At 41.3% G+C, this 25,833-nt stretch overlaps 1 protein-coding gene across 3 annotated transcripts in view; it reads left to right on the top strand.

The window, feature by feature from the left end:
* The window catches only part of plpp4 (phospholipid phosphatase 4), a 57,964-nt gene extending 35,451 nt beyond the window's left edge, over positions 1–22,513 (top strand). For all 3 annotated transcript variants that reach the window (XM_069145109.1, XM_069145108.1, XM_069145107.1), the window contains 3 exons: positions 76–200; positions 17,451–17,621; positions 19,162–22,513. In XM_069145109.1, coding sequence (XP_069001210.1) covers positions 76–200; positions 17,451–17,621; positions 19,162–19,370 — 505 coding nt within the window. In that variant the 3' untranslated portion in view covers positions 19,371–22,513. The remainder of the gene's footprint in view (positions 1–75; positions 201–17,450; positions 17,622–19,161) is intronic.
* The last annotated feature ends 3,320 nt before the right edge of the window (positions 22,514–25,833 follow it).

Genomic DNA, 25,833 nt, shown 5'->3' with positions numbered 1-25,833 from the left:
TTGTTTAACAAGTAAAATGGAATCCTTTCCATCGATAATACTGACACTATCTTTTGGGTTGCGTTTGATTTCCAGACCCAGGCCTGATTACTTCCAGCGTTGTTTCCCAGATGGACAAGTGAATGCGAAGATGCTGTGCACCGGGGAGCCGGAGATAGTCTCCGAGGGACGCAAAAGCTTCCCCAGCAGCCATTCCTCCTGTGAGTATCACGAGGCAGGAGCTGCAGATCTCTGCCAGCTCCTGCAACACAATGCCAAAACATATCAGAACTCACACACTGACTCATTAAAACGGCTTACAGCATTTGCTGTTCACTCTATTTGATCTTGATGCTCTTAGCAACTTTTAACCAAGTAGAAAATATCCCTGCGAGCTGACTGGCTGTGTATGAGGTGTTTCTTGCTGCTGCCTCTCTTTAAAGGTAATTACAGCATGTAGCAATGATATATCATTCAATTTATGCCCTGAGGCATCTTGTTAAGATTGAGTCAAGCACATTAATTCATGCTGACTTAACAGTCAAACACACACCCACTGTTTCAGCTTCATCCGACTTCCTGTATTGAGCTGTGCAGCCCGGTGCGGGACACTGGACATCTTTTTTCACTGTATTGCTCTCCAAGCTGTTTTCACTTCAGCAGCGCGTTAAATAATTCACATGTTTTTCTGTTGTCCAACAGATGAATGTTAAATTGTGTGCGTGGAGCGCTTGCTGTGGTGCCACACAGATGTTGAATAAACCCTCAGTATTATATGGTGCATCGGGCATGTAAAGACAGCATTTCAGAAGATACATCTTTGAAAACGCCACTTAATGGCCTTACCGCCATTGAAGATAAAACATGTGCCTGCATACTTTTGAATTTCTTTTCCTCTCTTGCTTATAGCAACTATAAAGTCCACAACAGTAAAATGCGTGCACTGACATTACACTCACAAAAGAAAGAGCTTTATTTCCTCTAGTCAGCTGTTCACCGACTGTGACATGGTTGATATTTATATACACTGTATATCTTATTACATTTCCACTCTAGATGCACATTCACAGTTAACAAGATAATTATGTAGATGTCATAAGTACTGCAGGAATGTGTAAACAAGTGAAGGGTTGCATTGCACTGAAGCATTTAATTGTCACAGATTGAAAAGAAGTGAAAGTGTGTGATGATATAACCATCTTGAAAATTATACATATGCGTTCAGGTTGAAGTATTCTTGAGTGTGTGCTGGAATTTCATGCTTCTTGTGAAATGGTTTGAGAGTGTGTTTAAATGTCATCCTGCTGTGAGTGAGGCTGCGTTGACCTACTCTACAACAGTCCTACAAATCAAACATGATTACTGGACTTTGCGTGTGAACAGAAGCATGCCAAGACGCCATCCTGGATGAGATGGCATTGGCGGTGAAAGTTTCTCATTGATTTTAAAGACGGCTGTAATTTCACGGTCTGGTTTAATTTCAAATGGCTGTTTTAGCATAATATTAAAGATTAATGCTTACGGCTGCTCAGACACCTGCTTTAGGAAAGAATTGCTTTGAAGTGCTTCACTGTCCCATTAGAAATGGCAGAGAGGGACGACGCTCTGTAATTCACTGCAGCACTGTGTATGGATTACATTCATCTATACAGCAGCTCTAACAGCCTTATGTTCTTGCACTGTGAGCGAGAAAGTGATTGAGAGAACAGCGCAACGGGAACACAGAGTACCCGTGTGCCTGCACGTCTTGAGAGCAGAAGAAATCCAATTTCCTGTCTTTTGACCAGACAATGCTTGTTGGACCACGCATAAGTTACAGAGCTTTTACCCAGGCAAATGCGGCAAGGGACAGAGGAACAGGGCCAGACAGATGATGAGAGAGAATGAAACCTCATGTAAAGTGGCGTCTGGGTGTCACACAACATCACTTCTGGCTGGTGTGAAGCCTGAAGCTCAGACTGGAGGAAAAATAAAAAAAATTACATTATCAGACTCAGAAAATGCATTTACAGACGTACGGACTGTAGCACGATGTGATGCTCTAATCTGCATGGTGAAATAGAATCCAAACTAATCCATCAAATCAGCCAAGACAAAGATATAAATACATACCAGACTTCAGTTTTTGATGGCAGCTATTTTCTAAAGCACACAAACTATTATTCATTTATTTCAAAGTCTTTATAGCTGCTCGTGTTCTCTGTGATTAGATTTATTTTCCGCGCCTCACAGAAAAGTAACTGAAGAAGAGAAATTGGAGGAGACAGGTCCCAGAAGGAGTAAAGCAAACGGATAAACACAAACTCCCCTGAACCCACTGCACCAATACATGCTGTACTAAAGCAAACAGGCCTAAGGCATTACCTGTAATTGTCTACTTCTTATTCATATTCATCCCGGCATCTCCCCTCGTGAATATTAAGCCATTAGATATGATCAATTAATATACACTTTTAAAACCATCTGCCATCTTCACCATCTACGTCCTCTCCAGCGCCTAAATGAATCCTGTGAGACGGACCTCATCGCAGCTTTGGATTTACACATTGCTTCCATCACTTATGAACAGATTAACCACAGCTTGCAGTGTCCATCATATTAGTTCAGAATTGCACTTCTGCAAAGTGAGCTCCTGGTTTTACTACAACACAGTCGGGCACACTTCAGTGCAGAGCGAAGTAGCAATTATACAGCGCTAATAAGGAGCTTTTCTATGTTAATGGATGAAACCAGCCTCCATGCTTAAGTGGCTGGTTAATATGCAGTACTTGTGGTGAGAGTCGGAGCGCTGTCCCACTGGTCCCTGCTGGGGTCAAAGGCCAGAACGGGAGGGAGAGAGTTGGGAAGGTTGGAAGATGGAAAGCATATTAATCAGCATTCAGTAATTTCCCTATTCTTGAGTGTGGTATTGACAGAGTGTTGTATCACAAAGGGGCACATACAGTGAGTAGTTATGAAGCTACTGCAGACTGGAGGTTAAAGAAAGTTTGTGTGGTTACAAAGGTGAGAGTGCACAGCTGCAAAGTAGCTCTTTGAAGATATACCAAAGCAGTGCTCTGAGTTAAATACTAACATTAGCAGGTTAATACATCATGGTGATAATGATAAAATGCTAGCAGGTGTGATGTTTACAACCTGGTATCACATGAAAGTGTGTACTACACCCGCCTGTTCACTGCAGGGTACCGTGTCGGAGTCACGTTTTGCCTTGCAAAGACGTAAAAAGTTTGATGTTTCAGGTTTCCGCACCAAAATCCATATGATGAGGTTTAGGCTTAAAGATCCTGTAAAGTAGAAATGAAAATGAGTTTTAAGTTCATCACAACACAGAAGCATGGGTTGTTAACTACCCATCCAAATTTGAATGAAAAAAAAACAGACAAGTATGTTAAATTAGGGTTTGAAATCGTGAGAAAATCAGCAGTCTATTCTGCTCTGAGACTGTGGGGGCGTGTCACCTGAAGCCCCGCCCACTCGCTGGAAGGCGCCGCCTCTCTCAAGTACCTACGACCAGGACAATGCACGCTACGGCAAGCCGGACAATGGACTCTGCGTTGAGCAATGAAATAGGACTCGTTCAGCCTTATATGTTTGAGCTACCAGAATCAAGTTCTGAGCAGGACACCGACCAACCTGACAATCAACTACGTTCTTCTCAGTCTGCAACAGAATGGTAATTTTTTTCTCTCATTTATTCAAGTTAGCAACAACAGCAACAACTAGCTAAATCAAGTTCTGATATCGTAACAGACTGTATTTTAACATTATTCCATATAGTTTTCTTTGCAGTCACAGATCAAGTTAGCAGTCATCTTCCACACTTCAATATATATGTTATACAACCTTGTTGTAGATTTTTAACGAAGTGAACCCTGTACTCTCTTTTTACTTCTGTTTCCCATTACGTTCATAGGTGAAAGAATCCCGTTATTATAATTATTATTTAGACTACTATCAAATTTAACACATGGTGTATTGTTAGTTTCATTCAACTCCACCTACCTGCAGTCTTCTGAGTGTTTTATGTATTAATTGCTTTGTCGTTGAATCGTACCAGCTGAGTACCAGAATGCTGTAAACCAACTACATACCTTTATTGACTAGCTGTTCATGATAAATAATTGATCAATTAAATAGTTAAAAGGATCTTTAGTCACTCCATTAATTGAACTGTACATGTACAGGTGCACATGTGGGGAATGCAGGACGATGTCCACAGAGGAAGAGAATATCTGCTGCAGAGAGATTAATGCTGTAAGTAAAAAAAAACTAAAAAAAACCACATCTTCCACAATGATCATTTACAACCAGTAGGGTACGAGATCCCTCCACTGAAACAACTTATTTTGTAACAGGTTGTGAATAGATGTGCACAGCTTCCAGAAGTCCCACAGTGCATCACTCTCCATCCAGGACCAGAACCAGTCTGCCTGAACCCGACTCCCTGCAGGATGCTCTGAACATCTACCAGACAGGGCCACTTGAGATGAAGGAAAGGGCTGCGTAAGTTTCATAAAGACATTTTGTTATTGATTTTTTGATGAAACACTATGACTGTCTTTTAAAAATTGGGATGGTTTATGACTCAAAACCAAGTCGAACTGTTTACACAATCATATTTGTGTCGCTGACTAATCACCACACATACAATAATCTGTGAAAAAAAATAACGTATTAGAGGACTCACTTTATTGCACTAGTTTATTGATTAATACACACCAAAACACTATAACTTGCTTTTGATATATAGGCAAACAAAGTCATGATATTCGACTAATGACAAACAAGCTCTGAGCTATTAATAAACAGCTTGCATTCATGTGTTGCTTTTATATTACACAATTAACACAATGTTTGATAAAGCCTAAACAGTACATGCATAAGGTGTTGTAAAAAAAACACTGGTAAATATAATACAACAGGTAGAAGAGCTGATAAGTAGAGGCCAATAACTGAGGGTGCGCATAGGTTTTTATTCAATATTCAATAGACATCTGCCTTGAATTAGTGTGAGGGAAGATGAAGGCAGAAAAGAACTGCTTGGCAATCCAAGACAACCTGTTGGTGGGTGCAGTAATCTCAGAGCAGAGACATGCAGCTCCAGGATACCTGAAAAAAACAAGCACGCAACTACACGAGTGAGGAGAACTGCAGAGTCACTGGGACATCCTGATAGCAAGGAATTACAATAATCTCATCAAGGCAGGGGAATAACTCAACATCTGACACACAATTACCAAAATAAAGAGCAAAATCAAGACTGAGGCTTTTTTTTTAGGGCGATGTCTTCAACAAATATATTGGTTAACAATATATATTAATGTGAGACATCTCCCCCTTCCAAAGGCAAACCTTGAGAAAACTAAAACCGGTACAGAGGGTCGGTGATTCTAACGTTACACTGGAGTACAAAAAAAACAACCCAGGAAGACAAGATATCCTCTGGGCCATGTTTACCATCACCCCGAAACGTAAAATAGAGAGTTAAGTGCATTATAGTTCCTTATCGTAGCTATATTGACACGCATAAAACAATCTGCGGTTATCGGAGCATTTTCCAAAATACTGTTATTCTACACCGAGTAAAATCACGTTAGAGATTTGCACCGCGGACTAAATATAGCAGAGATACCTCTGGAAAAGTTATCGAGTATAATTAGAACAAGCACACAGAACTTGCGCTGAGTGGTGGACTGCTGGTGGCGGCGGACGGTGCCGGTGTGTCCGGAGATGAACTACCGGGAGGACGATGCTCGGTTCGGCTCCACGCTGCAGGAGAAGCGGTGCGTCCGTCAACTCCATCTGTCTCCGGTGGAAGTTGGTGAAACTATCCTTCGTGAAATGGTCCCTGCAGAGGCGGCTGTTGGTGTTAATCCTAAACTCTCCATCAGCGAGGCTCTTCACGAAACCAACCCACCTCTTTTTCCTTTCTTCATCAGTAGGAAATTTAAATAACAATGCAGCGCTGCTTTGGAGGTTCTTGCTTCCAGGAAAGATGAACTTGCGGGTGGAGGGAGACGTCCTGCAGCAGCTAGCTGATGTAAAATAACAATCTGACTACAGCAGGAGTAGAACTGAAGTCGAGTGGGATGACTTCTTATGCAAATGAGCTCCAGGCTTGTATGCCATTTCACCGTGTGAGAGGAGGAGCCATGCAGAAGGTTATATAAACTGTCTGTGCGGTAGCTCGGTGATGTACTGAAGCTAGATTTTAGCCCCGCCTAAAATAAACCTGAGCTGAAGACAGATGAGAAACTGTTCAACGGTCTAACTCCATATTTCAGTGTGACAACGTTTTCAAACTTTGCACATGCTTTCAGCAACTCATTTCACACATATATAATGTACTGAGAAGCAAATCTTGGAATTTGCTTTACATGGTCTTTAAAAGATCCTGGTAATTTTACATAAGCAAGATTATGTATGCCACGCAAGCTACTTAACACACATTAAATAAATTAAATGCATTACTTTAGGTACCTAACTTACTTTCGTTACTTGAAAAAAATCTATGTCCCTTTCTCACAGATTTGAACCATGGTACAAGTCAGGGGTTTGATTCATCCAACACCCCCTGCATAATGCTCCGCTCAGACACTGTCACCCTTTGGCCTTCGTCACATGAACCCCTTCTTCAACCCCGTTCATTCGCGTATGCACTTTTCACATTTAGGTGAGGCAAAACGTGACACTAACACGGTATCCTCTCGTGGACTGACAAAGTAGCTGAGAATACTGGGAACGTCATTTGTCGTGTTGTTAGTATTACAGTTCATTATAGAGTTTTATATTAACCACATGAACCAAAGTACTCAACAAATTAAAATTTTGACTTGATAATGGCTCTTGATGAAAATTCAGAGGCTCACCAAAGGTTTTGTGATTCAACCTGTAAAATATATTTGACTCAAAACCCAAATCCAATACATGAATGTTGTTTTTGTATTAAGAATGATTGTGCAAAACTTTTGAGAATGTAACTAATTTGTTTTAAATTGATCATGCTGCTCTACTATCACCTTTAGCTACTGCATCACAAACATCCCGGAGGCAGGCAACCACTGATTGGAAATTATAATGGAAAATCTAAAAACAAATTGAACACAAAAATACCAGATGTTCCATGATCTTTCAAAATCTGTATGGTACATACAGATATTCAAAAATCATGGATTGCAAAGATTTAGGAAGACAGTTATTGTCTTCCTAAAATGCAAATACAGACTCAAAGGAAGTGTAACTGTCAGAGAGACATGTTGAAGTAAGAATGGTGTAGTTATAAATTCATAAATATTCTTTGTTCGCACAGTCATTAAAAGGGCAATAAATGACATTTTAGATAGATAGGCAAGATTGATTAAAATGCAATTAAAATCTGTTAAGTTTAAATTGTTGATCTTAGAGTTACCGTAATTCTTTATGTAAGGTCGTAATGTCACGTAAAGTAACAGGCCACACCCAAAGTTAACGTAAACACATGGCCATGGCATTGTGGGTAATTTTTGCTGACACAGAGGCAGAGAAGAGTGAACGACCCCGAGCTAAGCAAATTCTGCACTTGGCCCAAATAGTTTTTCATTTGTTAATATATTTGTGTATAGTGTTGTTGACATACATTTACATTGACATGTGTTGTATTTTGAGTGATTTTATCTTGCAGTTTTACGACATTGCTGATATGCTAACATATGTGAGTCTGTTTAGCAACGGACGTTTGCCTGAGAGACTCCAGAAAGAGTTCACAATGTATGTCTGAACGTTTGTTTTATTTATAGTTTTCACGGCGTCCGAGGTGATGAGGTATATGGTGTACAAGGTGTCTGCGGCGACAGAGAGAGAGAGAGCACGCAAATAAAAATCATCAAAAGACATCAGTATGAAGCGTGGTCATTATTTGTTGGACCAGTGTAGCTACACTGAAAACGTACCGCCAACGTGGCCGACAGTTCAGAGTGAGGAGCAGCAGGTGTCCTGGGAGCAGAGAGGTGGGAAGCATGACACAACGGTTCTTACCAGACTTCCTGCACCTGGGCCTTCAGTCTTCTCAGGGGACCCACTTAAGTTCTTAGAGTGGAGCACAAGTTTTAAGACATTAATAGAACAGCGATTCACAAATCCAGCAAACAGTTTTTTGTACCTGCAAAAGTACATCAGTGGTGAGGCACGATCTGTATTGGAAGGAAGCTTCGAAAGGATGATGAGGCCTACGACCAAGCATGGGATGCACTAAATGCCCGTTATGCCCACCCTTTTGTCATCCTGTTCAGAAACTGAACAACTGGCCAAAGATTGGCTCAAGAGAGTCAGTTAAACTGAGACAATTCAGTGATTTTTTTTTTTTTTGACAGCCTGCAACAATGCCATCCCACACATCAGAGGGATTCAGGTGTTAAATTATTGTGAAGAGAATCTGAAAATGCTGCAAAAACTCCCTGACTGGGTGACCTCTTGCTGGATTCGTCATGTCACAAAGCAGTTGAAGCAAACAGAGGAACATCCTCATTTCAATGAGTTTGCTGGTTTAGTTGCTAAAGAAGCAGAAATTGCATGCAATCCTGTAGCTTCCTTTCAAGCCTTGAAGACTACTGAAGAAAAGCCAGATACAAAGCGCCCATAGGCTAATGCGTTCATCACAAGTGTGAAAGCATCTGATAAGACAGAGATGAAAACAAACAAAGCTGTGGAGAACAGCTCAAACGAGTCAAGCAGACTAAAGAAAGTAAACTCTTCATCTTCAAAACTTAACACAAGCCTGTGCTGTGGAGAGAGCTATTCCATCCACAAATGCTGGACATTCGCTAATAAGCTTGTCGAAGAAAAGAGAAGGTTTATATTTGACAATGTCCTGTGCTTTGGCTGGCTTAGCAGAGGACACAATACAAGAGACTTCAAAAACAGAGCAATTTGTTCTGTAAGAAATATCATCCGACACCACTTCATGAGAACCGTTCATCTGCTGCTTCAGTTCCATCTCCTTATCATGCTCTGAAGCAGATGAGAGCACATCTTCTCTCTCTTGCTGTGTAGACGAAGGCGATGGTGGGAGGACATCCATGATATTGCCTGTTTGGATTTCTTCAACAACCACACCTGAAACAGAGACCTTAGTGTATGCCTTGCTGGATATACAGAGTAGCAACACCTTTGTAGACCAAGAAATAGGTAGAGGGATGGGAGGACGTTTAGAGCTAGTCAAGTTAAGGCTCACCACTATGATGGGAAGAGATTACATTGTACAGAGTGAAAGGGTTAGGGGGTTTTCCTCACAAAGCTTTATCAACTTACCACCTGTCTACACCAGCGATGTCATTCCACTTGAACATTCCTAATCCTGAAACTACAAAAAGGTGGAAACATCTGAACAGATTAGCACAGGAAATAGCAGAGCTAATGGATTGTGAGGTTGGTCTCCTAATGGGCTATGACTGCCGCAGAGCGTTGGTGACTCAACAAGTCATCACAGGACCTGATGAATAGCCATATGCAGTCAAAACTGAGCTGGGCTGGAGCATTGTTGGCAGCTCCTCACTGGTGGTAACATCAACAGAAGTAACAGGTCTGTGTCATCATGTATTGTATCATCCGACAGACATCTTGCCGTCACCATGGGTTCTTTCGGCCTGAACACACAACAACCAGCGAAAGTACAGTTTTGTCAATGTGTTTATTCAACACAAACAATATCTTAGATCCCTTGTGCTCTCCTACCGGGCATTCGAGCACATGCCACACGTCCTGTCCACAGCCAGCCTGCTGCTCAGTGTCCCCAGGAGTGAGATGTCTGGTGACCTGCTTTGTGCTTTTATGTGGAGAGAGAGACCGTCAGTGATTCACTGCAGGAGTGCTAATTAAGCCTCTTCCAGGCACCGTTCCCTGAACCACTTCCCCAATCAGTCCCTCCTGCAGCCGAGCCAAACCATGCCCAACTACCACATGTATCAATCAAGAAACTTCCACTAGTGATACCAGCCAGTGTCATCGGAGCCCTAGAAGCAGATTTCAAGGATAATACTCCTGGGGAAAAGAGCATATCACAGGATGATATACAGTTTCTGCAACTACTGAATAAATGAACGCATCAGAATACAGATGGACACCTTGAAATGCTACTCCTCTTTAAGACACGCCCACAACTACCAGAAAATAAGCGACTGGCTCTGGTGTGGTTGAAGCACCTCAAAGAGAAATTTGACAAAAAAAAATCAAGTTCAAGGATGACTACGTTAAATTAATGGAGGGCGTCTTCAAGGATGGCAATGCAGAGATTAATACCAACCAAAAGGAGGAAATGTTTGGTACATTCCTCACCAAGGGGTTTATCACCCTAGAAAACCAGAGAAGATTAGGGTTGTGTTCGACTGCTCTGCCAAATATGATGGTACATCTCTGAATGATCACTTACTGACTGGACCTGACCTCCCAAATGGGCTGACAGGAGTGCTGTGTAGAATTCACAAACACCCAATTGCTGTCATCTGTGATGTAGAGAACATGTTTCATAGGTTTCATGTGAGCCAAGAGGACAGAGATTACTTACGCTTCCTGTGGTGGGAAGATGGTGACACAAAGTCAGAGCCAAAAGAATATTGCATGAAAGTCCATGTCTTTGGAGCAGCATCCTCCCCTGGCTGTGCAAGTTATGGGATGAAGTATCTTGCAAGTGAAAATGAAACGGAGTGTCTTGCTGCAGCCAACTCCATCAGGGAATAATTTCTATGTTGATGATGGCCTCATCAGCGGACACAGACATCAAACTAGTAAAAGAAGCACAAAAGGTGTGTGCAAAAGGGAGATTACACCTCCACAAGGTAATCTCAAACAGTAGAGAAGTCTTGGAGTCGATTCCTGACAGCGAGCAAGCTAGCAGAATTCAGGATGTAGATCTCAGTCATGATGAACTCCCAGTTCAGACTGTGTTGGGAGTAACATGGCGTGTCAACACTGACACACTCTCCTTTAAAGTTTCCCTGGGGGAGAAACCAGCAACACGGCGGGGACTTCTCTCAACTGTGGCCTGTGTTTGATCCACTTGGTGTACTGGCTCCCTTCCTCTTACAGGGAAAGAGAGTATTGCAGAAAATGTGGCAAAAGGGTGGGACGAACCACTGCCCAAGAATATTTTTTGACAGATTCTTAGGTAGTCTTAGGATACATCAACAACGAAGCCCGAAGGTTTCATGTTATCATTCCGAATAGAGTTCAAAGAATCCTGCACAGTGGCACTATAGCGACACTGATCAAAATCCAGTGGATCATGCTTCCAGAGGCCTAAAATTTGAAGAGTTGATGAGTTCAAATTGGCTTACTGGACCAGAATTCCTTTGAAAAGAGACTTGATCAAACCTAACTCAACTCCAGAGCTTCTGGTAGGTGATCCTGAAGTCAAGATGACACAAGTACTACAGACAGAGGTAGTAAAAAAATGACGTTTTTTTGGAGAGATTTAAGAGGATCTCAAAATGGCATACAGCACTGAATGTTGTAGCTTGGCTCCAGCGACTCGTAAAGACAGTCAAAACAACAGAACCCATAAACGTTGAAGACAGGAGAAAGGCCAGCCTGGTGATTGTGAAACTGGCACAAGAGGATGCTTTTAAAGAGGACATACAAATACTGAGTCATGGCAAATTGGCACATAGTCATTCATTGTTCTAGCTTGACCCAATATTGGAAGATGGTGTCCTCAGGGTGGGAGGCCGATTAAAGAATGCTTCCCTACATCTTGACTTGAAACATCCAGTAATCTTAGCGAGAGATGGTGTAATCACACAGCTGATCCTAGATCACTGCCACAGGAAAAGTCAACATCAAGGCAGAGGACAAACACTCAATGAATTGAGAGCAAATGGGTATTGAGTTGTTGGTGGCAGCAAAGCCGTGGCAAACCACATCAAGCAATGTGTGATACAGAGCTTGCAGGCCAACAGAGACGCAAAGTATGGCAGGTCTATCTGCGGACCGTGTTGATCCCACGCCACCATTCTCCTACTGTGGGATCGATTGCATCGGACCATTTTACACTAAGCAAGGTTGTAAAGAGTGCATGAGATATGATCTCATATTCACTTGCCTGTCCTCAAGGGCAATCCACATCGAAATGTTGGACGATCTATCAGCTGACACTTTTATAAACACATTGAGATGTTTATAGCAATCCGGGGAGCTGTAACACAAATGAGATTGGCTCAAGGGACAAATTATGTTGGGGCGTAAACTGAGCTGACAAAGGCCTTGAAGGAAATGGACAAAGACAGACTGACAGTTTACCTAGCCGAAAAACAATGTGACTTCACCTATGAATGTGCCCGATGCCAGTCACATGGGAGGTGTTTGGGAACGACAGATCAGGACAGTTCAGAGCGTCCTAAACTGTGTTCTGTCGCAAAACTCTGGATGATTAGATGATGCTTCTCTGAGAACATTCCTTTATGAGGCAATGTTAATTGTAAATAGCTGCACACTCACTCTTAACAACCTAAATGATCCCAAAGCTCTAGAGTCACTTACCCCAAATCATATACTTCCCATGAAAGCTTCTGTTCCGCTGCCTCCACCAGGGACGTTTGTGGCTGAAGATTTGTATGCCAAGAAAAGATGGCACAGAGTATAATATCTGACAGAGCAATTCTGGAGGAGGTGGCGGAAGGAATACCTGACAAACATCACTTTCAGACAATACTGCCACTCTTCAAAATGAAATGTGAAGATTGGAGATATTGTCATTGTCAAAGAGGAAGGGATTCCGTGCAATGAGTGGAGACTTGGAAGAGTACTTGATGGTTGCGACTTGAGAAAAGTCACACTTACAGATAGGAAATAGAAAGCTAGGGAAAGAAGGATCACGACTCATTCTTGAACATCCTATTCATAAATTTGTTGCACTTGTGGAAAACAACTGAAATGTATTTCAACGGGACTAATGTTTATTTGCCTACCTGTGAGGAAAGGTTAAAGTATCAGTTTGACATGAAAGTATTTTGCAGTTATCAAACATTGGGTTCTGGAAATTATCGGATTTATTTGAATATTTACATATAAGGGTCATCACAAATCACAGTAACTGGGTGGGAGTGTAACTGTCAAAGAGACATGTTGAAGTAAGAATGGTGTTCAGTTATAAATTCATAAATATTATTTGTTCTTGCAGTCATTAGAAGGGCAATAAATAACATATTAGATAGATAGGCAAGATTGAATAAAATGCAATTAAAATCTGTTAAGTTTAAATAGTTGATCTCAGAAATACCGTAATTCTTTATGTAAGGTCGTAATGTCACATAAAGTAACAGGCCACAGCCACAGTTGACGTAAACACATGACCGTGGCATTGTGGGTCATTTTTGCTGACACAGAGGCAGAGAAGAGTGGCCCATATGAAGCGTGGCCATTATTTGTTGCACCAGTGTAGCTACAGTATCGCTCCCTCAGAACTGGCTATGCTATGAAATATATTACACCCAGTATGACGGACTAAATGAACTCCATACTGTCCCATGTGCCTCCACTGCCTGAAAGAGGATTTTCATTCTCACCTAGTAAGATATTTTATATTTTCATAATATATAAATTAAACCAACACCATTCCTTGTCAAAATTCGGCCATGTTTACAGAAATCCCTTCTTTCCATTTCTTTGAAAAACTGCAATTGAATTGGTTCTTCGTCATGTAACTTCTAGACAAAATTTATGCTCGTTTGAAGATGAATTAAAAAGCAATCGCCCAGCACTCATCACTCTCATTAGGCATCTTTGTTTTGTCTCAGAGGAGTTACTTTTAAAGGCTTTTGAAATGCATGAAGCGGATTAATTACCATGATGTTTTTGCTTTTCTTGGCCTCCTCGCTGTCCTCTGGCCTTCTGGGTGGCTGCTGCTGCCTCTTGAGGAGCATCCTTCAGCGGTTATTAGATACACCCCGTATTCATTGTATTGACTTAGTTAATTACAGTAATCGTAGAAATATGTTTGTGCATATCTGTGTGGGATACATACTGCACTTGCTGTCCGCACTCATGTATTATGCATATCACCAAACCGAGCATGATCCTCAAGATGTTTACTCACTGTTGTCTGCAAACAGATTGACTGTGTGGAGTAAATAATGCAGGTTTCCTTGCTCTAATGTAATGAACCAGTTTCCTATGCTTGAATACAGTTGTATTTGCTTTAATTGGAAGGGTATATTTAATCTTAATCTATGTTTAATCTGCACTTTCTATCAGTATGTTGTAAAACAGGTCAGCGAATATTGACTCCATTTACTTTATATATTTTCCGTCTTGAGCTCCACCTACAATGTACACTGAAACTGTGACCCTCTGAGAGTTTGGTGACCTGTCCAGGATGTTTCCCTGCCTCCCTCTCAAAACATGCTTGGCTATGCTCCTGCTCCTGCCACTTTGAATGAGTAATGATGAAGGGTCATAGATGTTAACTGCTGCTGTCATCACAGAGAAATAAAAACATGAGTGATGATGTCTATAACAACAATGCAGTAGAAGAGAAGAATTAAAGCAGACAAAACACACAGAATAATCTCTGTTATGGTCAAATAATGTAGATGAAACTGCACATTGTGTTGAATGTTTTCCATTTTTGTGCAGTTAATGCTATAGTAATGAGACATCAGCTCTGCAGAAACTGATGACGTCTTGAAAATCTTGTGTGATTTTCTCATGTTTAACTTCTATGAGTTAAAAGTGAAATTGTTTAGTCAGCAGACCGAGTCTTTGGTTTATGGCTAATTTAGTTCCGTCTTTCCAAATGAGTGCTGTAATTGTCTTGGCTAGAGCTATTAAAATGAATGGTGTGAGCTGCGGCGTGATTGGGATTGTGGAGAAGTCACCCAGAAGTGAGATGGATGGACATGGAGGGCTGCTGAGGCCAAAGATCTGGGATGGCTTGTTCATAGGCTCCGAACAGAAGGATGGACTGATGAAGAGAGCCTCACAATAATGTGTTGTTGTCTGTAACACTCATGTGGTACACTGTGGGTGGTGATGGTGACTATGTACGGTGTTTTATATACCACAAGGTGCCAATTAGCATTTAACATGATTCATACTTTCACTGTGCTCCACAATGATTTATTCAACGGACTGAATTTATTAACTGTATTAATCTAGCCTTTTTTAATTCAGTCGGTTGGTTATTAGTCCACTTTAAAGCGCAATTTGGATAGTTGTCAATCCGTTTCTGTTCAGCTTTACGCTTTTGGTGTTTCTCTTTTGGGATTTTGGGCCAATTAATGTTACTATGTCCAGTTCATGTTTCATTTTGAGTCCAACACTGAGCCTGTTGGAGGTGCAGAGCTGTACTGTGTGTGTTTAAGACTTGGCTGGTGTGCAGTTCCTCTCAGAGCCTCTACAATTTACTGCAGATAAGCAAAAATGTTTGCATCTATCCAGCCCACATCAGATTCAGTTCTGCTGAAGAGTTCAATATAGGTGTTCATTTTTAAGTAAGAATGCAATCAAGCGGACCACAATATTTCCATAACTCCCGAGGTGGCTGACAGCGTATAACCATTTTTTAAATAATAGTCAATATCAGGTTAAACCAGCCATCCAATATATTGATGTAAATTGCCAAATGGAAAATGCTGAGTTCTTCATGGATCCACCTCCGACTCCCTGACAGCAGGACAGTAACGGAGAAAGCTGGACTTTCTGCCTTCACCGTCCTCTCCTCTCTTTCTCTTTCTGTCTGTCTCTCTCTCTACAGGCTGCACACGTGTCCCAGCGTCCTTAGTATTCTCAGGCAGTTTGTGGGTTGAGTGACAAATGGGCAGCTGATGGGTGCTGATAGGTGCTGTTTGGCTTGCTGTAGCAGTAAACTAATGACCTTGTCTCTAAACCACCTTTTATGGCTCCATCACACAACCTTTAATTCATACAGTTAGACCGCTGCTGTTTCTCTAACCGACATTAGCTGAGTGGGAGACAGGGGAGGAGAATGGGGGGCTCTTCAAGGCCAGCAGCTCAGTCACATTTATTTCTCTCACAGGGCTTTATTTTTCAGAGATTTCTTCAGAAAAATGAATATTGAGCACCAGCTATTTATTTTTATAATCACCTCCAGACTAATCCTGCTTCTCTTATTTATATTAGTGTTTGCTTTACAGCCAGTCTTTAGGAACTTCATTTTGTGATGTGGGATGCACACTGTTGCCACTTACACACTCCACTTTGCGAGAGCGTGCACATTGTTAACCTTCAGTGTGTGGGTTGTGATTGGTGTAGCTTGATAAAAGTAGTTGTCTGTTTGCTTTGCTTGCTCGGGACACCTGCAACCTAACAGACTGCAGTTTCATCCCTCAGTGGGAGATAGGAAGATGGTGGACGAGCTGAAAAACTCCAATCAGCTTTCTTCATTACATTTTTTGTAAAATACACACAAACACAATGTATTTATATATTTACAAGATTGTGACGGCCCTCCTTAGCCGGGCCTGCTGTGTTTTTCCCTGTCTGTGTTTCTTTGCAGGTACCTGGTGGGCGGGGTTAATCCAATGCAGCTGAAACACCTGGCCAGTCTCCCTGGAGTATAAAACGACATGTGCTGTGTTCCAAATGTCGCACTTCCCTTAGTACACTAACAAATAGTGCTCTTACATATTAGGACTCGTACTTGTGTAGTGCAAGTAGTGTTGTTTCAAACCGCATACTTCCATTCTGCACTGACTGTGAATACATCACCCGACAAAATATTTGCAGCTTTAATTATTTTACGCAGAAATGAACGTGTTTTTGTTCCCTCTGTGTAACACACTAAATAAACACACTGATTCTGCTGTCCAGTAGCAGCAGCAGTCGTGAAAAAGAAACCCTTTTGTGCTGTGTTTAGGAACAGCTGCAGCCTCCTCAGACGCCTTAATTTGAAAATTCCTTACGTAGTTAGTCCCGCCCCTTCCTCTACGTAGCCAAGATGGCCATCGTTGAGTATAGATTTATTATTATTTTTTGGACCGTTGAGTGCATCATCCTGATACTTGTAGTGCACTGTATGTTTCTGTACTTGACAGTGTAAATGCACTTATGCACTTAAAATAGTGAGTGTTGGTACACAAGTACACCATTTGGAACACAGCTGTCACACTCCTCACTCTCTCTCTCTCTCTCTCTCTCTCTCTCTCTCTCTCTCTCTTAAATCCACTTCATCTGTCTTTATGCTCTCCACACAGCTTACACTTATAGCACCATGATAGTTTTTTGGGTCAGATTTGGTCATTTTGTTAGCATACAACACCCTCCACTCAGCAAACAAACACCCATCTAACAACTGACACGCTGGCTACACTATAAATTTGATTATTTCTTTAGTCCAACGATCAACGACTTTTTATCATTGCTTGCGAGCCAGTTAATGACAAGACATTCCCTTGAGACTTGGTCAAAGTTTATGTCTTTCATGATATACAATAATGCACACAATGTTCATTCTTGATTCCCTCTCTTCTTTCTGTTTGTGTTAGTTGCGTTCTCCGGTCTTGGTTTCACTTCCTTCTACCTGGCGGGAAAACTGCAGTGTTTTACGGACCAGGGTCGAGGGCGTAGCTGGCGTCTCTGCGCCATGGTGCTGCCTCTGTACAGTGCCATGATGATCGCGCTGTCCCGGACCTGTGACTACAAACACCACTGGCAAGGTCCGCCCCACATCTCAGACACAGAAACGGGAATTTTCCCGCATTAATCAAAATTATTGTCAAATAAATGCTGAATTTCCATGTAGTGTTAAATCTTGCTTGTGTCAGCTGGAGGAGGATCGTTGTTCAGTAGTCTGTTTCAATCAAACGTGGCTCAAGGCAATTTATGAGTATGATACTGATGATTTATGAGACCTACATTTGAAACAGCTGTACTGCTGTGATCACACAAAAATGTTCACTTAATCAGCATGGCTGACAGATCTCATAATAACGTACTGTAAATCAGGCTGGGCCGCTTGCTTGTTTGCCCATCAGGCTTTCTTTCAGTTATTACATAATGATGGTCTTCGATTTCCTGGAAACTGTGTCAGATAACAATGAGTTAACATTTTATTCAGCAGCATGAAGAACATTATGATAACAAGCTTTAGTTTTGTTTTTTTAATATCTTTAGTTTTTTTGGGATGAAGATTTTGGGGAGACAGAGGGACAGGAACGAATAAGTGGGTAGGCTGTAGGAAAGAATATGTGATAATTTGACAAAAGCTCTGTCACATGGTGTTAATTAGTTTTAGAGAACCATATGTTCCTGTGCAGTCAACAGCTACACAACAGACCATGCTCTTTTTTTACAACCAGGATTTATTTACAGACTTGTTACAGGTGAGCCGATCCCTCAGAGTCCTCTTTCCATTTATTTTTCTCCTCCTGTCTCTCCTCAGCAGACTGTAAGTAAGCAGTAATAGTGCAGCCCATTAAACTTGAGGGGCCTCAATCTGCTCCCAGTGTAAACACAAGCTGGGAGCCCCCATTAGCCTGGCTGTTACACCAGCTTGATGGATACTTATATTCTCACCCTCTCTTCTGCACTTTGTAGGTGAGCTCTGTCCTCCGAGAGGAAAAAAATGCAGAGCTTCCAATCACCGTCTCAATGAGACCACCGAGTTAATGTATGGCATCAAGTCACGCTCTATTAAATCCAGATGACAGGAGTTAATGCAAAATTCACAGAACAAGCCCGAGCATTGTTGCAGGTCTTCAGTGATGGAAATCGATGTTAGATTATTTTTCTTTATGCTCAGAAAGAGAAACTGAAGGCAGATCTATGGAAAAAATATTATGGAAGCCTTTACTTTCAGCTGCTTCAGCCACCAGCTGTGTCATTTTGATCTATACCCGGCAATATAGGCTTAATATTCACCATGACAGTGTGATATTATATGATGTATTACAGTTTAAAAGGGGGCCAGGTATAATACGAAACTGCTCCGCATATGACAGTGACAGAGACAGCCTGTCCAGAGGCAAGTGAGCCCAAAGCTCAGTGGAACAAATTCAGCACTTTGCCTTTCACGTTACGTTCATCAACCTCTAAACTAGCCAGCCACGATAAATTGATGACACACAAGACTGTAGCATATACTGTCTAATTAATCGTGCCTATACAAAGAGCAGGTGTTATCCATCTTCCTCCACACGGGCTAAAATTAGCCGTACATGCATACCTTGCAATATATGTGTTTTTGTGACTTTGTAGACGCCTTCGTCGGAGGAGTGATCGGGTTGCTGTTTGCATACATCTGCTACCGCCAGCACTACCCACCCTTTCTGCACACGGACTGCCACCTGCCTTACGCCAGCCTGGCCGCGGCCGCCCAAACGCCCTCGCACCCACAGGACGATCCGCAGGCCACTGACAATGCCACCACCCTTCCCCTGGAGGGCTTGACTGAAGGGCCGGTATGACTAGTGGCCACCACCGAGACGACCCCAAACACCCTCTCCAAGCCGCCGAGCCCGCCGCCCATTCCCCAGTGACGGACGGGCTCTCGTATACATTCCAGTGGACAGGAAAACACTTCGCCCATCTCCTTACCACTCCACCCTCGTCCCAGTCTCGGTGGCACCTACATACTTGAGTGTTCATTTTTTTTATTTTTATTTTTTTTTATCTGTTTCTCGCTCAGCAGCCATTTAAGTCTATATTTAGATGAGATGTATGAGAGGAACCAATGAATATGGGACAACACAGGTGAGGTAGAAGAGAGAAAAACATGCTAAAAATGTGAGGAAACATCTTACTAATGGCTGCTAAGGAGGAGGAAAATATACATATTTTTTGCTTAGTAAAAGACGTGGTTGGCAGGTTGCTTTATGCTGGAGTACACTGTATTTGTTGTTCGGCTGTTGAAGGATCGGGACAGAAAGTTAGGAAAAAAGAAATCCCATCAAATGTCACAGCAATTCAACTGTGAAATCAAAACAGTTAAACTATTCGAATATTATATATGTCACACACAAATTGTGGGATGTGATTGCAACTAGAGCCAGAAATTAAATGAATGTTTCAGTTAAACTTTTAAATGTACGCTGCATTTTCAGAGGGAACTTATGTGTTTGTGTAAACCTTGAGGTTTTGCAGCACCAGTCTAGATTCATAACTCCTCTGTTTTTAATCATTTTTGGTTGTCCATAGCAGCAGAATGATAAATGTAGAACCTATAGAGTCCTGGAGAAGCACTGATTCATGTCAAAAAACAATATTCAATATCCCTTCACCTGAATCTCCTCCGTTACCTCATTTGTTTTTATTATTCCATTTTTGTCTTTGGCTTGAAATTCTGCTTTCTCTCATTCCTCTTCCTAACCCCCCTCCCCACCCCCTTTTCCCCCGTCACCATCCAATTTTTTTTCCCAGGCCCTGCATTTAACACATGTTCACAGAGGACCCCTCAGTGAGTGCAATCAATAACAGGCAGGTGGGCGGGGTATGGCGGAAGTGTGTCTGGACAGGCGGGAACTCTCCGATCCTGCATTAATCCTCATTAAGCGAGGTCGTCCGCTGCTGCTTATGAGGACATTAGGACTACGAGGTGCTCAGCGAACAGCCCATGCATCGCAAATGGCTCTCAGCCCACTTATAGCCCCCAAAATAGACAATCTACCATTCAAGCGGGAGAAAGCTCAGAACCCGGGACTATGATTTTGATTTATTATTCATCCATTAAAGTTGCATTATTTATTAATATCGGGACAGCGCGTTGAAACGAAGAAGACACCAAAGATTTGTAGCTCTTTTTTTCTGCCTGGGTTGTTCCTGTTCTGCTTTATTAATGGAGATGAGACACAGCCAGATAACTGGCTCCCTATGATCAACAAAGCAATTTGTAGCTTTTTACAAGTTTTGTCAGAAATTATGGATCATTTTGTTGCCTTGATTACTGTGTCCTTTTAGCCATTGCTGTGACATTAATGGGAAGGCAATAGCTCAGTTTACCTGTAACCCAAACAAGCTACAAAGGAAGGCAGAGGTTATATGTTTGTGTGTGAGGGGGGGATGAAATGAGCAGCAGGCCAAAGCTACAAGGTTATTTCATAATTGTATTATCTTGTCAGGATGTTGGTGAAGCCTGTTTTTACATTTGTCTGTGTCCACTGTCAAAAGCCCTCATGTTTCAGCAGAAAGCATCGGTTGAAACAGCTGCACCATCAGCTGCTGTTGAACTTTATTCTGGGCACACTTTGCCTCGTGGCACAGAAAGCTTCTCTCTGTCAAAAATTATTTTCCACATCATTTATTCAAATCAGCCACAGTGAAGCCTCCATCCATAACGCAACCCATTGGCAGCTTCTTAAAAGTGCGTGTGTGAGGGGGTTTCACTAGGCCTATCCCACACTGATGCAATACAAAATGAAACAGGTGCTCGACTCTGCACATCAGACTCTGTGACGGGACTTGACGAGACTCTGAGAGTTTACTGTAACAGCGGAGACTTCTCGCCGACTACGTGCAGAGTCTTTCTGGGAGATTTTGGCATCTTGACGCAGATTTTTGGGGATCAAATGATTGTGACACAGTTATGGTCTATAACACCTTCATTTGCCTGCCTTGGCAGTCTCTTTGTACTCTTTTAATTTTCACCTGTTAGATGATGCAGTGTATATTGGGGGGAAAAAAAAGAAAGAAAACCATTCACAAGTCATATATGTTAGTATTTTCTTCATCAAAGAATCGAACTTCTCCACTTTCCTTGAAATCCTTCCACAATTAGTTTTGATTAGGTGCTATAGATACCATTGTGGCAGTGAGTGTCCCTTGTTTCAAATGGTGGATGTGACAGTTTAGAATTTTCTACAGAGAAAGAAAGAAAAATTTCACGTTAGATGCTCAAGGGCAACTAGTGCTTGTTATTTTTTTTTTCAGTCATTTCACAAGAATTGAAGGGAGAAAATCAACAAAAAAATATCAAAGAGGAATTAGTTTATTATCAGTTATCATGGATAGATGTCTGAAGAAAAAATTAAAAGTGTGTAAGACTTACGAATCTTTGTTCATGGCATGCCAGTTTCCATTTGTGAGAAAAGATAGTTTTCTATGAAAAAAGCATGTCAGGCCTTGAGAACTCTTTGAGCTGTGTTTTGCTGTTTGTATACTTTTCTGTACAATAAAGGACAGTTGCTGTGTGAAATATGACCATGAAGAAAACAAAGGATGCTAATGTTACTTGTTTTAATGCGACCGCTGGAGCCTGTGTTTGTTCTGGCGCCGGCAGCCACTTCACTCGTATTGAACACATCCCTGCAAACACTTCAGGGTCTGAGGATATTTGTACTCAAAAACATTTCCACCATGTAAACAGCCAATAGCTATTACTACATTGTTCCTTATAATATGCAAATGAACCATCGTAGATTATGCAGTAGCAGACATTTGAATGAGCCCGAGTTTAGTTTTCTTCAACGGACTTGCCGTAAGATTGCACAGTGCTACTAAGGAAGCTGAATGTGTGTGTGTGAATGTAACTCTGTTCTCAGTGTGTTGTGCTTTTCTGCATCAGTTGTGTTGCATTATTGTTTACGGAGTTTCCAATAAACGTGAGTATGCTTAAGACTGCCTGTTGCTTTTCGTGTCAATAAGATTAGGCTGCATGCAGCACGCAGCTCATGTGTTTTTTTTTTTAAACATATTAATGATGATAGTGCTGCTGTGTGGGTCAGTCAGTTCAACACTTTGCTCCAGACTGATATATTGTTATTGTTTTTACAAACTTTCATAGTTCCCAGATGATGAATCTTAATGACTTGAGTTGAAGAATTCCCTCAAAGTCCTGTTCCAAAGTTTGCTGTAGTTGGTGTTCATTAGCATTCTTGTCTATATTGATCTTAACAGACACAGACTGTAGCTCTGGGAAGATTTACTAAAGCCCTAAGCCAACCCAGAACATCGTCAGAGTTGAACATTTATACAGACAACACGTTCAGGAGGAGTCAGTATGTAAATGCTCTTCAAAAGATGGGGTGTGGTTTACTGATGTTAATGACAAATGAGATTAAGAGGTCTGGCAGACAGCTGATAAAAAGAAAATACCAAAATCACATGTCAATTTGAACTGCATAATTCAGAATGTGTATTTCACGTCAAAGGATCGTGAGTTCTTCATCACTTGAGCCACTGACATTTTTTATTAAAGTGAAATGTATTGACAACTGGATGGATTGCATTGAAATTTGCGATGGCGATTCAGATATTTGTCTATCGAGGATGATTTCAAATTACTTTACTAAAGCCCTGAGTTTTAATCTACCATCTTCTGATCAAAGACTTTGGTTTATTAACAAATACACACAGACATAATGTCCTCATTCAGCATCTTCAGTGAGACTTTAACATTTCAAGTGAACAGATACTGATTTTGGTTTGGACTGTATACCACCTATGCAAAGCCTAATGACTTGAATTATGAACAAATGCAAGCAGAATTAAGAGATAACAGAACATTTTAAGGAGCGATTGCTGAGATTTCAGTTGAAAAAGTATTCAGGGATGGAAATCATAATTCAGTACTATTGCTCTGGCTTTACGTCAGTCTCAGTTACACAACGCATCTTAAAACTGTGCATAGATTTTTTTTTTTCTGGTCTGTTAACATGTTTTCTGCCACTTTAGCTAATAATAAACTGGTAAAATAAACCTGCTACCATTAGATACTGGAGAACACGAAATGACCACCCCCAACGCACCACTTTCAAAACTCCAAATAATATAGTTTGAAAAAGCTTAAAATTATTTGAAGATTGAATCCCTGAGGGTTTTCATGCAGCCTTTTAACCCTCATGGCCTTATAAAAAGAGATTCCTACTTAATATTGAAATTAAAAAAAACACCACAGATCAATAAAGTAGCAGCTCTCAGACATTTGCCCTCTTCAGTGCACTGATGAGCTGCTGCGATGTGTCTTTTTCAGAGTTTTTAAAAATGTGTTGACATTTGTGAAGAGCACAAGGCCTTTAGGCTGGTGAGTGCAAAAGACAGAACAAAAGTGGAAAAAAAACTTTTTCAAATGAAACTTTAAAGTGCAATGTGGTAACGACTCATCTAATCAGACTTTGGAGTGCTGCGGAGAAAGTTGCCCTGCTGAGAAAGCCTCTAAAATCTAAACACTTTAGACCACGAGACTCCTAATTTATGATCCGATCAAATTTATAAAGTGGATGTCAATAATCCGATTTTGACTTTTGTTTGTTTGGAGATTGACGGCGAAGTGTTGAAGTAGCACAACATTTCCTGGGAGTTCCTACAGTCGATATTGTAGTTTCAAGGCGCATTGAGCAGCAGTCACACAACACAGCAATAAAACCCCCACACAGTAGCAATTACACACAAAGCCACTGTTGCTCCTCAGGAGCTCGCAGTAAAACTTTGTGAGACTGTGAGTTACTGAAGTCACACAGCTGTTGTTCTGCATTGCGGAAGACAAAACATTTTTAAGGCAGCAGAGAGCTGCCTGTCAGTTACGCATTTGTTTCCCTTGGACATCGAAGAGATGCTTTCCATCTGTGTTTGAGAATTATTAGAGTGCTCAATCAAAAGCAAACGTGCCATCCCTCAAAACACCTATATTGTTTTCCTGTCAAGAGCAGCTTCCCACTTCTGGATGAGCACTGCAATTATGGCAGTCAAATCAAGCACGGATCTAATGCATCAACAGTCAGCTGGCATCTAATATCACTTAACATTGCAGTACCCTTCAAGATGCTGCACACAACACTCCATCTCACTCATTGTTTTCAAAGGAGTGTTTAAATGGAGGTTTCATGAACCTGATGTGGTTTCATTAGTTCACATCATGAGGAAACAGAAGTTGTTAACTTGCTGATTCGATATTGTAGATGCTGATAAAGTAACGAACAGTGGTGGACTTCAGAGCAGTTTCTCTATTGGGAATTTTGATGAGACCATATCAGAATAAAACACTCACCTTCTGTTTTTGGTAGGGTACACAGATAACACTACAATCTTAATCAATAAAATCAAACTTCTGATAATGTACGTCAGAATCTCATTAACACACACATTTGTCAGATCTCTGCTTCCACATGAAATTCCTGCTATGAAAGCCAGTCGATTGTACAAGTCTGGAGCAGGTGAGGCCAGCTCATCAGGCTGAATTCAATCTAATCTATATAATCTGGACCTGCAGAACAGGATAAATGTGTTCCAAAAGAAGATGTAGTATGAAACAAACTGAATATTAGGACTGGGACAAACATGAGCAACACAAAAATATTGTAGGCAAACATCGGAAAAAGATTAAGGTTCATCTTTTTAATCACTTTTTGCTTCAGTGCTTTGGTTTGTTCACACAAGACTACAAGCTTGTTGGATTTATGAAATGACCTGTCACATCTCATCATCATGAAAATCCACTTTAGGGTGTCGTATCTGAGTGAAAGCACAAGGCACACACACACACACAGCACTCACAGAGTCATCAGGAACAAAAAGGAACCCTGCCAAGTGTCGTAGTGCTTAGATTGGGGGGGACCTCATTAAATCCCTCTTCTCCTCTGTGGTACCTTCTAACAGGTCTGCAGAGGCCAGATAAGTCATTATGTCAGTGATTAAACTTTTACCCTCAGCACAGGTCTAAAGATCGGAGAGAGTTCACATCTGTAGAAATGATCTATTCTAAAAATATGTTCGCTGAGATACTGAATCTGTCACTCAGTATCTCAAAAATACACACAGAGAGATCCATCCTGTAAAGGTGCCATCCATGTGTTTACTGCAGATAGAAATTACCTGCTATCATTTCCCCCGTACAATCACAAATTTGTGCTGTCGGCTGAGTAGGTATCACATTGACAGATATGTCTTTTTTGAAAAGCAGCTCCTAAAATAAATCACCCGTATTGGCAAAATGAACAG

This window comes from Embiotoca jacksoni, unplaced genomic scaffold, assembly GCF_022577435.1.
Source record: "Embiotoca jacksoni isolate LCO1_2020_lvr unplaced genomic scaffold, fEmbJac1.0.p SCAF_12, whole genome shotgun sequence".
Classification (NCBI taxonomy): Eukaryota; Metazoa; Chordata; class Actinopteri; family Embiotocidae; genus Embiotoca; species Embiotoca jacksoni.
Note: the sequence above shows the minus strand (reverse complement) of the source record. Positions and strands in the feature narration are given on the sequence as shown.